Raw genomic sequence first — 15,597 nt, forward strand, 5'->3', positions numbered from 1 at the left:
GCAGCCAAACTTAAGAGATGTGGAAGATAGAAATGGCAACAACTGATGTGATTGTATTATGGATAGCTTCCCTGGAGAACAGCCCAAATACCCATTCCTCTTTTAAAAAAACAAAACAGCCCTCTCTCCCTCCCAACATTGCTCTGCATATTGATAGACACAACCTTGACATTAAATCCAAAAATAGCAGCTTTCCATGGGTCTGTCTTGAATATAATAGTACAAAACTGGTTCAGAAAATAGTAATCTTTCCGATTCATGAAGCTATTTGTCAGCAAGTGTCGTTAACTTAAAACTATTTATCTGATCTACTTTTTTTGACAGTGACTTTGAATTCCTCCCAGAGTGGTACTGTGTGTAAATGATTTAGTTTTAAAGAATGTATAGAGAGCCTTGTATATTCTGTTGTCTTGATTATCCTTATTTATGGTGAGAGCTTCCTGTACACTAACACATTTAGGCTTGTATCAGTGAGGGGATGAGCTAATTATCTGAAATGAGGCTAGGCTTTTCAGCTTTTGGTCAGTCCAATAAATCAAAATCCTAAATGTGTATCTTCAGTGCCTCGTTTTGAGAATTTAAATGGTGAATTGTACTTCATGTTTGGTATCATGAAAACATGTTCTTTGAACAGTGTGTCTGGAGGATTATGTTGTATTAAAATGAACGTCGTTCAAGATTAACTGTTTATCTTTGGGAAACCACACTAGTAAGAACATTACTATATAATGGTTTCTGAGGTACTTTGATTATAAGCTCTTGTTTGTGTCTCATCTCTGTCCACTTCCAATTTTTTTAATACAATATCCTTGCTGTGTGGTGGTTTTAAAGGGCTGGAGTGGATGAGGTATTTATGTTTGTACTCTAATGTTGTTAACTGTAGACTTGTTGAGTAATTCACGATTGTATGTGTGTTAAACAAAAGGTTTCATCAAATGTCTCAAACAAGAAATTTCAGACCCTTGGTCTAAAATTTTAGGCTGAAAGCTGCTGAAACAAGACTTTAGTCCTGTGTATATTAAAAGAAAACAAACAAACAAACAAACAAAAAAACCCCACACCACTGAACAAAGCAGTTTCATTTTTAAATTGGTTTACAAAACATGACAAATGTGTACCAGCAACTCATTTAGCTCATATAAAACTAAACCTTGTAGTTGATGACACATCCATCATTCAGATTGGTTTTTACTTTTAAGAACTAGCTGCTTGTTACATGAAACTCTTGAATATGGGTGTGCTTAAAGGGCAGTTAAGGCTTAAATTTCAAAGATATTTTATTTTATGCATTCAGTATGAAATAAAAACCCCGTGTAAAACTTCAAACCATGAAGGCTGGCTCAGGCTATTCTGTATTGTCAAGAACTACTTGGTTAGAGAGGTAGGTATCTTTCCTCCCAAAATCTGACTGTTAGAAAATTGAAATCAGAAGGTGGCAATTTACTCACCAAAAAGCCTTTTTATGGATGTGACAAGGTAAAGAAAACTTGCTATTGGAGGACAAGCTATACCTGTTTTGCCCAGCCCTGCAATATGAAAATGTACAGGATAATATGAAATCTTTATTACAAGTAAACTGAAATGTCTTGCTCTGTCTACAAACTGGCATTTGTCTCCGAATGCTCGAGATAGACAGCCCTCTTGGTGGAAGAGGTGTCTCAAGAACAATGCAGACTTAGAATAGGATCAAAGCTATTAACTTAAAGTCCAGTCCAGGTATGGAGAGATGTGGCCAGCTCTCCATATCTATGATATACACACATGATATTTTTTTAGAAAGTCCCTGTCTTTTTACATGGTAACCTTCAAAGTTTCCTAAGACCCCAGGGTCTATAGCAAGAAAAATGCTATGAAGTATCCACACTGGTCCCACCTCCTCCCTTTTAAGTCAGTTTCATGTTCCAGCAGACTTTTCTGGTAGCTCTTATAATACAGTGTGAATTTCAGGTCATGGATGGATAGTAAGTGAAATCACTGCAGGGCTCTGCAGTACTTCAGGGGAAAAAATAATTTGGGTTTAGGGATAAGAGTGCACTATTGAACTGAAGGACTTTCAATTGTGTGCAACCAAAATTATTTCAGCCTTTCAATCCTGCCAAATCTTTCAATTAATCTTCATTAAAACTGCTTTTTGTTGGGCTATATTAGGCTAGCTTTCTCAGGAGTAGAATGGGACATGAACTGATGTCAGTATCCATCTGCTAAGGACCGGTGGAAAGAGAGGTTAACACTTCACACTGTTTGAGGCATGTGGCTGCTTCAGTAGGTGTTGGGATAATACAATGATCGAGGTGAGACTTGCTTATAAGTTGCCAGTCAGAAAATGTTCTAGTGCACATTTGGTATAGGTCTTTATTTTTATCCTTCGCTGTCTAGCCATGTTGTTGTAGCAGTCTTTGTTTTCCCCCCCACCAGATATATAGCAGCTATGTTGCTTAAACAAGGCAGGTTTTTGTTCCTTCATATGTTTGTCCTTCCAAAGGAGCATATTTTGGACCCCTTTCTGATTTGTCCTCCCACAGGAATACTGACTTGTGCCACGGTAATTTTCATGTACTTTTAAGTTGAGTTCCTTTACACTTTTATTTTTGATCACTGACTCTGTTTTATCTGAATCATTCTGTAGGGCTGCAGGGTTCTCGTTGATGCACGGGACAAACTAGGGATCCCTTGGCAGTACACGGAGAATGAGAAGCATGGAATGTTTTTGATGGCTTTTGAAAACAAAGCTGGAATGCCTATAGAACCTGCCACATTCCAGCTGTATGTACCTGCACTAAGCGCACTGTGGAGGGATTCTGGGATCAAGGAAGCTTTTAGCCGTCGGAGCGAGTATCAGCTGGTGAGTACCTTCAACCGTATGGTGAACGAAATGTTGTAAAAGGGTTTTTCTCAGTCTTAATCCAGTTTAAGAACAGCTTGCTAAAATCCTGTGTGGGGCCATAATTCAAGCAAGCTGTAGCAATGCTATAAATCTGAGCATGCTACAGCAGCAGGAATGAGCAGTAATTGAAGCCAAACTGAAAAAACTGCAGGGCAGTAGACAAGAGTGGACTAAGTGGACACGAATGGATAGACTGGAAGAACAAGATGAACCAAAAAAGGCAGGAAAATGGTTCAACTAAAAAAAATCTGAGCTGCTCAGTTGGGCTGATCATAGTAGGCTACTGATTAATGTGTACTTTTATATCTGTTCAGTTTTGCCAATTTGCTTTATATTGATACTGGCAGACTACTACTATTTGCAGATCAACTCTTTTGAAGTTAATGTGATCCCTTTCCAAGCTGTTCTTCTTGGATTTTTTTCCTTTCCTTTTTTATATCAGCAAGTTGCGCTTGAAGCAGTACTTGGATGTCAGCCTAAGAATAAAAATGGTTTTCCTGTCTTCCTTTTTGAACAGACTTCTAGAGGTCAGCACAAAACTTATTGCATAATATAAAATGCAGATATTATTAGCCCTTCTGATGTTGAACATTTTTGTCCTTGACGTGAATGAACATGTACGTATGTATTAATTATGCCTGTTGCAGCAGTTGATGACCGCCCTTTATTCCCCTATCTTCTCCACCCCTCTTTCATTCCACACCCCCCCCAAATAAAGAGGTGGTTGTTGAGGAACAATAGCCTTTTTGGTTGGTTGAGCTTTTTGGTTGTCACTAACTATTCTTAAGATGTGGCTACCTATTTAGGTTCAAACAGTGGCATGATGATGACTAAAATCTGACCAGTCCCTTCAGTGGTTTGGTTTCTCTGCTTATGTAGTGTTATGTTATATGCCATGTTGCTCAATCTGTAACCTCACAGAAAACACTTCTTTTTTTTTTTTTCATTGAAAAGAGATGTTGTGACTTCCTAAAATTGGGTTTAAGAAAGACTTTTAATTATTCTAAATAGTGTTTTCCTTGCTTTGCTGCTATAAATAACAGTAAGTATTCAAAGAAAGGAATTTAATTCTGTGTGATGGAGAATGTATATCAGAATTGCCAGATGCAAAAGTGAGCCCAATAGTAGTGAATTCCAAGTTCGGGCCTCCCCTTGATATATTACAATATCTGTATTACCACTTTCCTCAAACAGGAGAAAGAAAAACGCCTTTACATCTCCCATTCTCCCCCACTCTCTGAACAACCGTAGTGTTTGAGGCTGAAAGGGTGGGGAGGGAGGCAAGGTCAAGTGCAGAGCTTTAGATTTAAGCAAACATTAAAATTGGAAATGAACAAGTACTCTAAAGACTCCCTTATGTGTGCTGCTGTGATCTGAGACATCTTAAAACATGGGGTCTGTGTCTTCCATCTGGCTGGGATTGTAATTCTTCAGATTTGAGATTAGTTTGTATACTTTTAAGGTCTGGAATGGGAAACTGTTACTTGTGCAGACTTCCACCCACACACTATCAGTTCATAGTTAAGGAGGAAATAGGCAGTCCAAATGAATCTTAGTCATCTTACATCCTAAGCATTGTGATATAAGAGTAACAGATACATTACTGTCAGTTGCATTATTACTATAACACCAATAACTATCTAGCATTAAAACATATTTTTTTGCCGATATTAGAAATTAGCCTGTTTTCCTTTGCACCATGCTCTTGTGCTCAGATACACAAGTCTGCAATGTTCTTGTTAGTACTTTCATACAAGGAAGCAAAGTGGCCCTGTAACTCTACTCTTTTTCTAAGGAGTCAAATTTTTGGTTTAATTTCAATAACTTCATAAAATACATGCCAGTCTGTATATTCTCATTGTTGCCTGACTCTGGAAAAGCATTTTTGAAAACTAATTGCATAAATAAACTCTGAAGTTCTTGAAATGGAATGTGCTTGAAGTTTAAGGGCAAGAATTACAGCATTGCTTTGTCTTCCTTTTTTGGCCCTAAAAGGAATAACTGGAATTAATGGAATATTTTATAACAAGATTAAAACAAACATTTCTGTTTAGCTATGTCTTTTAATAGTAAGAATCCATGCCAGATAGTCAGAGCTCTTCTTTTTGTGCTATTACAGTTAAGATTGTCAGTACTTCCATCATATCCCTTTTCCAGAGATCTGTAACTTTCACTGTAAAATTGTGCTCTTGCTGAAACATGACTTAAAAATTCTCAGACCGGGAGTGACTGTCTTAAAATAGATAGCTTTTTCAGTTTGGTAAGTTTTTTGCATTCCTCAAAGAAAAAGCTGTATTCTGTTTCACTTTGTGTGGTAATGCCAGAAGGGGTTTATTTAAAAGGAGCATGGAAGGGGGACAAAACCTTGCCAATATACCTCGGTACCACAACTAATAGTCATTAGAAATTTATTTGGGTTAAATTTTTTCCTAGGTGTGTTAATAACTTATAAATGAATCTTCTGTACTTTCAGCATATCTAAACATCCTTTGCAGATTTAAGTTTTTCATGCAGGTGTCTGGCTTACCAAACTAACTCTGTAAATTATTATCTTCTTAAAATGCTTAGTTATATTTGCTGACCCTAAATAACTGAGACTCTTTGGATCTACAGGCTTTATGACCCCATTGAGCTTTTCTAATGATAGTGGGATTGGAAACTCACCCCTTACGAGTGGCTGAAGTTGGCTACAGGAAAAACAGCCTTTGAATATTACAGGATGACATACATTTGGTTGGGGTTGTGCAGGTGGCAGAGTGGAGAATTATTATATCACTGAATAGCAATGAAATTGTATTAAATTGAAAATACTTTTTCCTTGATAAAACAAGCGTTCCAAGACTAAATTAAGGCTTTTTGCGTTCTCCAATTTCAGCTACAAGCTTTAAACAAACAGAAGGCAGAGGTGCATGCTAAAGACACCAGAGCTTCACCTTTATGTTCAAGTCAGTAGTACTTGTAACAACTAATGCAAGGATTCCCAAACTTTTTGCTGAGCTCCCCCATTAAAAGTCATTTCAGTACCCATAGGAGGGTTTGGGGGGGGGGGGGTACTCATGATTGGCAGTTGAGGAAACATTATGCTCCCTGCAGTGGTCAGGTGGTCTTAGCTTTTGCGACCTGGTTCCCCACCTGCCTTCTACTCGCTCTATGCAGGGGAAGTTAACGGGGCTATTCTGGCTGTGGTCGGGAGTGGAATGGAGAACTGCCCCCTCCCATCCCCCTGTCTTCTGGACAAAGCCCCATCCTGACCCTACTCCTGTCTGCTTTGCCAGCACAGGCTCTGTCCAGTGGGGGAAGGGACAAGGCTCTGCATGTTGAAAGGTTGGGGTCAGCAGGTGGCTGTGTCTGGCAGGTACTCCTGGGGTGCAGCCTTTGGCTTGCTGTTCTTAGGGTCTTTGCTGGCCTCCCCAGCAGAGGAAGGTAACTGCCGGTTGGTGGCTGCAGCAACGGAGGAGTGAGATGGTCAGGGAGCCCTGTCCTCTCAGCAAAGACCACTCGGACAGAGCCCCCTCCAGACTCCTGGCCCTTTAGTGCTGACCTGTCAGGTCCTTGTGTCCTCCGATAAACTCATCAGTGCACCCCCACAGTTTAGGAACCTCTGAGCTAATGTACCTCTGACTTAAATTGGTTATGTAGAAATAGGAATTTTGGCTACTAGTGAAAACAAAACTGTTCTGGGACCCAGAACTATTACTTGGCAGTATTTTATATACAAAGATGTAAATGGAACCTACAGCAATACAGAATACTACTTGTAACTCAGACTGCTGTGAATAACGTAACTTTGAATTCCTGTCTTAAATTATCAACTGTAATGCATGATATGGCACCCAGATACAATAGGAATGATGCATTAAATATAAGTGAAACGTAGTTTATTGAATTAAAGCTTCATAAACATTATGTGGTGCATAGAATTAAAATGGTCTTGTGGGTGTAGGTACTACAAATTGGCATGTTACTAGACAAGTCCTTTCAAAAATAATCTTGCTGCTTAATAAATTGAATGGCTCTGCTTCACCTCTTATTGGCTCTTACGGCTATTCATGCAGTGCCTAATCTCATTAGGATGTAGCAAAAGGCTGATAGCTGAGGTCATGGAGATTGGGAGCAACTTGTGATCTGGCTTTTTTTTGTGTTGGTTTTTAACACCCACAATTTTTCAGCGAGGAAGTGGAAGGCTTATTTTAACCCCATATTGTAGATACTAGTTTAGGTCTTGTCCACACGTGTACTTGTTTGGTTAAATCCCTACATGGGCACTTAAATTGGTCTAAGTAGATATAAACCAGATTTAATGTGCCTCTGTTGATTTTTAGGTCTTGTGTATATATGAGAAACTCAATTGGTTTAACTAAAGGTGTGACTTTATTTCTATTTAACCAAGTCAGTTTATTCACATAGAACTTTACTCCTTAGTCTTTTTAATTTAAATCAATTACTGATTTAAGATTAAAAATGAGGCCTGTTCTACACTTACCTTACAATTTGGCGGCAGTCAACGGGAGTTACACAAGCTGTGCAGAGTAGCTGGTGTAACGCCCATTGACTTCTTAACTTCCAGTGTGTGCGGCGTCTTCGCTCCGCTGTGCTACCTGAGGGGGGTGGTTTTAACAAGTCGACTTCCGGATCAATTGAGTGGGTCTTCACTGACCACTCAATCAATCCAGATAGATTGATCTGATGGCGGTGACTTTGCTGCCATCAATGAAGACGTACCCTCAGATTTGTTTCAGTTTAACTGAAATAAGTGCCTGCACAGTTTTTCACCAGTTTAACTTAATCATTCAACATCTTTAGTTAAACTGGTACAACTGTGTAAGCCAGGCTTTAGGAATGTATCTAGAACAGTGGCTCTCAACCTTTTCAGAGTACTGTACCCCTTTCAGGAGTCTGATTTGTCTTGCGTACCCCAAATTTCACCTCACTTAACTACTTGCTTACAAAATCAGACATAAAAATACAAGTGTCACTGCACACTTTAACAGAAGAAGTCTCATTTTTACCATATAATTATAAAATAAAACAATTGGAATATAAAAGTATTGCATTTCAGTATATAGAGCAGTGTAAACAAGTCATTGTCTGTATGAAATTTTTGTTTGTACTGATTTCACTAGTGCTTTTTATGTAGCATGTAGTAAAACTATACAATATCTAGATGAGTGGATGTGCTCCCTGGAAGACCTCTGCATACCCCAGGGGTACGCGTACCCCTGGTTGAGAACCACTGTTCTAGAAGATGTTTGGCTGGAGTGAAGACCTTGCATAACACTGTAAAGTGTCTTTAGTGTTAAATTGACTACAAGACCACCCTGTATTACCTTTGTGTTAAACTTAAGCTCTGAGTAGTAACTCTTTTTGTTTTGTCATTTTACATTATACCTGTCTACCAAACCATACCATAGGAGTTGTTCTGTTTTTGAACTGTCTATACTTTTTTTTAGTAACTAGTATATTTTTGTAAATGGATGAATGGATTGACTACCTATAGCGAAAAAGCCTAATCTACAGGTGCCTTCCTTTGTAATGCTAACTTAATCCATTAGTTTAGCCGTGGAAAGCTTGTTGGGGAAAATGGCTGTTTGATCATAACCTAATATAAATTGAAATGTTCTTCGCTAAGATCAGAGGCGCTGCCTTTAGGCATTTAGCAGCACTTTCTGCTTCATACACAATGCATTGAAGTGCTGCCTGTAAATCCCTGTCTGGGTATTTGAGCCTTTCAGAACTGAGTGGGTGGATTCTACAATAGCAGTATTTTCTTAGCTTCAGTCTCTCTCTCCTTCTAAAGCAGGCTAACAAATTTCATTCTCTTCATATCCTGCCCCCTCTCTTCCCCTCCTCCCTCCCCATCCCCTCCTGGTTCCTCTGTTGCTTGTATGCAAGCAAGTAGTTTTTTGGGACACAAGCTTCATTGTGTATTTGGTTACATTGTCAGGTCTCTGTCCTCATTTTTTAGCTACAAGAATAAGAATTCTTTTGTAATCAGTATGTGACTCTCTTCCTCCCCCTGCCCCCTCCCCCCAATGTTTTGTCTGTATTTTTTTAAAGGAATACATTTTATCATTTCACTAGATACCCTGTAACACTTGTTCTCTCTGAGGTCTTTTGTACTACCTCAGATAGTTGGATTACATTCCTCCCTGCCAGCAGATGGAGACAGAATACTTGATTTGGAGGGCTGCTTCCACAAAGGAGCTTGTTCTTACAAAATCCTTGGTTGCTTGTCTCTAATACATACTCTTGTCCCTATACTCTTGCTGGAAGTGGAAAACCTCCGGCTTGGGCTCAATTCTAAGCACTTTTGTGTAATCGGGAGTTCCATATGTGCCGTTTCTAGCCTCTCTGATTTCCTTGGATAGGCTCAGCCCTGCCCTTCCACATGGTGGCCTCAGACAAATGGTATGGGCTTAGGAGTTGTAGCCATGACTGCAACCTCTTGAAACAGCACTGGTTCCCAAGCTCATCAGACTTGAGTACTTGGTCAAAGGCACTAGGGAAACTCCATGCAAGAATAGTGGCTCTCCTATGGACACAAGAAAGTGTGGTTGGTTTATTCACCTCTTCTTGTATTGTGTATACTGAGTACATAAGATGGGAAAATCATGGCAACTCTCTTTAGCAGCAATGAAATGGCATAGGCCCAATCCTCTTTCTCCATTGCTTAGTATCCCCCTGTTATTTAAACAAAGGAACTCTTAGCTTGAGCATCTCACTGGACCATAAGTGCTGTGGAACATCATGAGGCGAGACTTTGCTTCAAAAGTAGGCAAGACTCAAACCATTGAGGTTGTCAAAGATCAAAAATAACCTTTCAGTGGAAATCAGTTGGAAATCTATGCAGAATATACAACACTGGTACAATATCCTTCCTTCATGAGGCTTGTTTCTTCTTCCAGGCTGGAGCACATGCAACAAAAGCTGCTCCTCGGGCAGAGCAATCGTGAGATGTCCCAATCTACCAGAGGAGATAACTCTGAAGTAGAGCAAAGGATATAAACATGTCTGTTTTGTTATCTTCTGCTTGGCTGTTTTATCTGTAATTTAAAACCAAGAAAGGACACTGATTGTGCTACAGTATCTCCTAGAGCAGTGATCTCCAGACTGTGGGGTGCACCCCCTGGGGGTGCAGAGAAACATTTGGGGGGACATGGTGGTGCCAGGCCAGATCCTACAGGGGGCAAAGAGGGAGTGCCACCCATCCCCGCTGTGCCCCCAGCTCCATTCTGCCCTCGGCTCCAGGCTATGGCTGTGGCCCTGACCCCCAGCCGCAGCTCCAGTCCCGGCCCCCAGTGGAACGTAAACTGGTTAAGGGGAGACATGATGGAAAACATTTAGGGATCACTGTCTTAGAGGCTTCAACTAAGGGTTAAAAGCTAACTGTAATAAGGTATTCGTGAACAAAAAGACAGTTCTTGCCCCAGAGAGCTTCCATCTAGGTTTATGGCAAAGTGCAACAGCTGGATGAAATGCAGTCTGCATGGGAATTGGGAGGATGAGGCAAAGAGTAAAAGGAACATGTTTCTGTATGATAAATATGAACTGCTAATAAGGAACAGGTATGTCAGACATTGGAGGTTAGAGAGATTGCTGGGAATAGCTTATGTTTAAATAAAATCCATGGAATGAGAACCACTGCTTTGGTTTTCTGTATTGTATCTGCCCCTCTCTGCCACAATCCTTCATCTGCATTCTGTCTAATTAGTTATAAACACTTCAGGGCAGGGACCATATTTTAGGTCTATAGAACACACAGCATGTTCCAGGCATTTTATCAATGTCTGCTGCTTGCAACTTCCAAATGGTTAAGGTTTAGCGCTTGTCTGGTTCTCCACAAATTATATGGTCTTGGAGGCAAGAAAAAAGCCTCATGTTTCTAGCACTAAACTAAATTCTGTAGGAGTCTCTGTTTCTGGCTCTTCAAATGCAAGTGAGTTTTCATTTGGATTTTGGTATGTTCAGGATGAAAAGTAATTTGGTTACAATTCCAGTGTTCAGAATTTGTGGCCATAATTTGCATCTTGCACAATGATGGCCATACTTTCCCCTGAAAATACTTCCTGTCATCAAATCCTTCCTACTCTAATGTACATTTCCAGTCCTGTGTCCGGAACACATTTGTATGTCTTTGAAGCTCATGTCTAGTGAAATTTAATTTTCAGAATTTCCTGAACTCCTGTTTAGGTTTCTAGCATAGATGCTGAACCAGTCCTTGCTCTTTCTTTGTCATGTGCCTGCAGTCTGTCACGTCTAATAGTGCCTATTCCCTTACAACACTTCTGCTAAAGCATGACATGTTAGGTTGACTTAATTTTGTAGTGTAATCTTGCCTTAAGTTGTGTCGACATACAGCCACTGTAGTAACTGAATCGGTTTTACACGTCCATGCTACATTCCTTGTGTTGGTGCTGCACGTCCTCACCTGGAGCTGTTGCACCGATTTAACTGCCAATATGGGGCATTGTGTGACAGTTTCTGAAAGGCAGCAACAGTTGACATAAGCAATGCAGTGTCTACTCTGATGCTGCGTTGACCTAACTACATCAACCTAAGCGCTATGCCTCTTGTGGAGGTGGTTAAGTGAGCAAGTTACGTTGGTGGGAGCTAGATTTTTAGTATAGACGCTCAAAGGTCAACATAAGGCAGCCTACGTCGATCTAACTCTGTAGTTTAGACCAGACCTTAGACTTTTAGAATGAAGAATTACCTTGTGATCCTAATTCCTGAGATTGCACTGTCTACTCCTAGCAAGAGTCTATACTTTTATTATGCATAAAACCAACAATTAAAGTAACACTTTTGTATTTTTGTCTTAAATACTTAGTGCTACTCTAAAGCTTGCAGGATTTTGGGTATAGGGATTGGTTCAGAGCAAGTCCAGCTGTAATTAATTTTTGCATTCCCATCAAGAAATGCTGGCACATGGTGTGAGAAACAAGAGAGGAAACTTCAGCTTATCCCCTCACTGAGCCAGTACCCAGCTGTGGTTAAAATCCACTGGTGTAATCTGTTCTCAAGTGTGCAAGAAAACTCAGATCTGTACAGGTCTAAATCCAACCCAGTTGGCTTTTGATTAAGCTGTTTTGTGTCCATGTTTAGGAAGTAATTTAAAATAGATCTTAATTTTCAAGTCTCTTGCATTGTTGAAATAATTTTTAGAGAGACATCAGTTTCAGGAATGTATTCTTCTGTACTGGAGGTATAATAAATAATATAGTACAAAAGCTGACTTTTGTTGACAAAACTCTGTAGTGTAGACCAGTCCTCTGTCCCTTCACAAGAGCTCCTGTTCTGGGAGAGTGGAGGTGCTGTAAACTACCGAAAGTTTCTTTTGAGGGGAAAATATATATTCATTGACAAACTCCTTTAACAGAATTAAGGTTGACCACTGGCATCTCATGATTGTCCAGAGCATCAAGTTCAGCAGTTATTCTAGAAAAGAAGGGGATACGGAGTGAAGATACACACCCATGGAACCTTAACTACCTCTGGAACTGGCAATAGCTACTGGGAATTTATCTGTGTACGCTCCAGCTGCATTCGCTGTTAGTTGTAGCTGTGTTCAGTGGTAGAGGGGTTAGTTGGAGCAGTTGAGCAGACCTGTGACTGATATGAGGTGATCTGCGGGAACCATGCTTCTCTTCATGTATGTGAGCACCTCTCCCTGACCCCTCTGGGTATGATCGAAGAAAAGAGGTGCATGTGCACCTTGAGTGGTATATGTCTTTCCAGTGTCATGTTGTCAATAGTGGGCCCAGGGGTCCTCTTGCCCTAGGAATTGTAAGCGGGTTAGGTGGATACTGAGTGTGGTCTGAAGTTCAATTAAAGGTAAATGGGTGTATAGTGTTGGATACCATCGTGCATATCAGGATGATGAAGGGATAATAAAATTTAGCGACGAAGGTATTTATTTATGTGGAGTAGCTTAAGTGTCTGAGTATAGAAGAGGTTTAGGTAGCTCCTGTTCAGGACAGTATAAAGGCAAAGTGGAGTATGGCTGTATTGGGGGTGAAGTTAAGGAGGTGTACCTTCACTTTGTATTCAGAAACTTTGGAAAATCAGAGAAGTGTGTGGAACTCGATGTTCTGAAATGGTATGAGATACCACTGGGGCAACCTTAACTCTGTGTTAAAGAAGGTTTTTGTCAGTGGATTTTCTTTGTTTTAAAAAAAAAAAAATGGTTTTGGTAGTTAGTGGTCATGTAGTTGTCATGTAGGCTTGCAGCTGAGATGTAACAAAGGCCAGGTAATGAGTGCTACTTAGCTCTTCTGTAGCACTTTTCATCTGAACACGTGAAAGACTTTTGCCAATCAGGAAACATCATTATCCCCATTGTACAGATGGGGAAACTGAAACACAGGGAGTTGAAGTGACTTGGCCTTGCCACTGACCTGCCAGTGACCGTGGCCACGAATAGAGCCCAGGTTTTCTGAGTGACAGTGCACTGTTTTCTTTACAATGAGACACAGTTGCTATGTGATTCCTAAGTGCCTCCTGCCCCTCAATCAAACTTTATCATGGAGAGGGGATAATGGTCTTGCTTTGAAATGTTCTCTGTATGCTCCTGCTAACAGGGCTGGTGAGGGAATCTGGACACGGCTGGTGATGGAATCTATGACCATTTATTATGTGGTTATGACAGTCAATTCAAGTATGTGGTATCTCTTCTCAACTCACACCTCTGCACCATTGTTTGCAGCTCGCTCTTTCCTTACTGCCCCATTAAGCCATTATAACTTTAGAAGCCCAGGTATGCCTCTCAAAAATTGGTAGAATCTGTGAACTTTAAGAAGTTTAAGAAGGAGTTTTTTTGGTGGAAAGCATATCTCTGAAACACTTTGCTCAAATGACTCCATATTTGAACCACTAACCCTAGACCACATCCCCATTCCGAGTAGCCATACAGATTATAGAGCGCTTGATTGACCTTTAAACAGAGAAGAATTCTTAATGGAGTTGGTTGGGAAATTTTCTGAACAAACTTGGTTTCTTCAGAAAATGATGATTCATTGAAGGAAAATGTTTTACTATGTTGCAGATTCCACAAACCTTTCACTGAAACCTGCAGATGTTCCAGGTCCACAGCTCTATGGCAGAGAACCTGACAGCACTCTTGTGGTTGCTAGCTCCTTGCTGGAGTTGGGGATTTATAGGCTATCAGGTTCCCTGCCCTGGAGTTGGGAACCTGGAAATCCTATGACTAGCTTCCTGTGCTGCAGCTCAGGGAGTCCCACCATGCAGGCTGTTTTTATAAGGTAATTTTCCCAGCACATTATAATCCTGAAAGGAAGTCCTTTTTTTTTTTTTTTTTTTTTTTTTTAAGGAAGGATAGAGGCATGCTGGAGGAACGAGGCTCTGCATGTCCATCCAAAGCATAGAAGGCTCAGGCTAGGTCTACACATGAGACCTTACAGTGTCACAGCCGTACTGCTGCAACTGTGTCTCCTGCCAACCTAGAACTGTCCACAGCAGCTTCTCTCTCTCAAATTTGTCACTGGGGGGAGGGGTGCAGGGGAGAGTTGTGTTTCACACCCCTGACTAACAAAGTTTTACTGACAAAGGTGCTAGTGTAGACCTAACCTCAGAGGTGTGAAGTGGTCCATTCATCTCAGTGATCCTAGCTGAATGAGAACACCTCCAGGGAGGTGAATATAGTCTGAAACAATCACTCTGAGAAGTGTGAGCTGCCCCATTCATGTCAGTGTGTGTTCCCATCCCTTACCCTCACAGCTGGAGAGCCTGAATATGCAGCAAGCATGCCCATTCTCAACTCCTTGCTCCAGTCTCACAATGTGCTCTTGGTGCACGCTCCCAGCATATCTTTTCTCAGCTCCTCACCCAGACAGTCAGGGTTTCTCCAGATACTAGTTCACAAGGGAGGCAAGAAAAGGGGCTCTGACCTTCCCTAGTGGGACAAGACAGCTGTCTCCCTCTATCTCCAAGAGGGACCTTTACTATAGTGGAACTAGCGTTCTGCTCTAATCTTAACCGAGTTAAGATTGAGTTTTCAAAGGCGGTAAGTGTCAAACTCCCACTGAATTTTAATGGCTTTTGGGTATTGAACTCCCTTAGACTCCTTTGGAAAGGCTAGCCTGACTAGGCTAGAAAGAAGAAACCAGAATAAGCAGTAAATGTAAACAAACTCGTAAGCAAACAAGGATCTCCTGCAAATACTTGTTTTTATTACTAACTAGCATATCAGTTTGTAAATGCTTATTTTCCAATGAGAACAGATGATTGAGACACTTAAGCGTCAGGGCAACGTCATTGCTGACTGGCTGCACTGAAAGTGTGCTACGTGCTTCAGACACAAGGCAGGCCGTGCCCCAAAGAGTTTATAATCTCTACAGATAATACACAAGTGGGAGTGAAATATTAATCATTTTCCCAGTTTCATCTATTGTGTTCCTGTCAGCTGTCAAACATTGATCTTTCTGTACAATTTCTGTTACTGATATAGTTCTCACTAACCCAGTTTTCCTCCCATGATCACTCTAACCCATTCACTTTTGTTACTTTAAATAGTTGCTGTAGTACTGTATGCTCCACTGCATGATAGAAGTAACTCTCTATCCACCCCACCATTCAGCCCATCATCATTTCTAATATCCCACATCTCCCTCAAGATGGTCACTGCCTTTGCCATCCACAAATCTCATTTCTCATCCTCGTCTCCTCTCTTCCCCTCCATTTCAGTGCTAAAATAA

The 15,597-nt window shown here is 40.7% G+C and overlaps 1 protein-coding gene across 1 annotated transcript in view; it reads left to right on the forward strand.

The window, feature by feature from the left end:
* The window catches only part of GNA12 (G protein subunit alpha 12), a 53,595-nt gene that overhangs the window by 14,770 nt on the left and 23,228 nt on the right, over positions 1 to 15,597 (forward strand). The window contains exon 3 of the mRNA XM_067550840.1: positions 2,627 to 2,842. Within this exon, the coding sequence (XP_067406941.1) occupies positions 2,627 to 2,842 (216 nt within the window). The remainder of the gene's footprint in view (positions 1 to 2,626; positions 2,843 to 15,597) is intronic.

This window comes from Emydura macquarii, unplaced genomic scaffold, assembly GCF_026122565.2.
Source record: "Emydura macquarii macquarii isolate MOO-44397 ecotype Brisbane River unplaced genomic scaffold, CSIRO-AGI_Emac_v2 contig_1348, whole genome shotgun sequence".
Lineage (NCBI taxonomy): Eukaryota > Metazoa > Chordata > Testudines > Chelidae > Emydura > Emydura macquarii.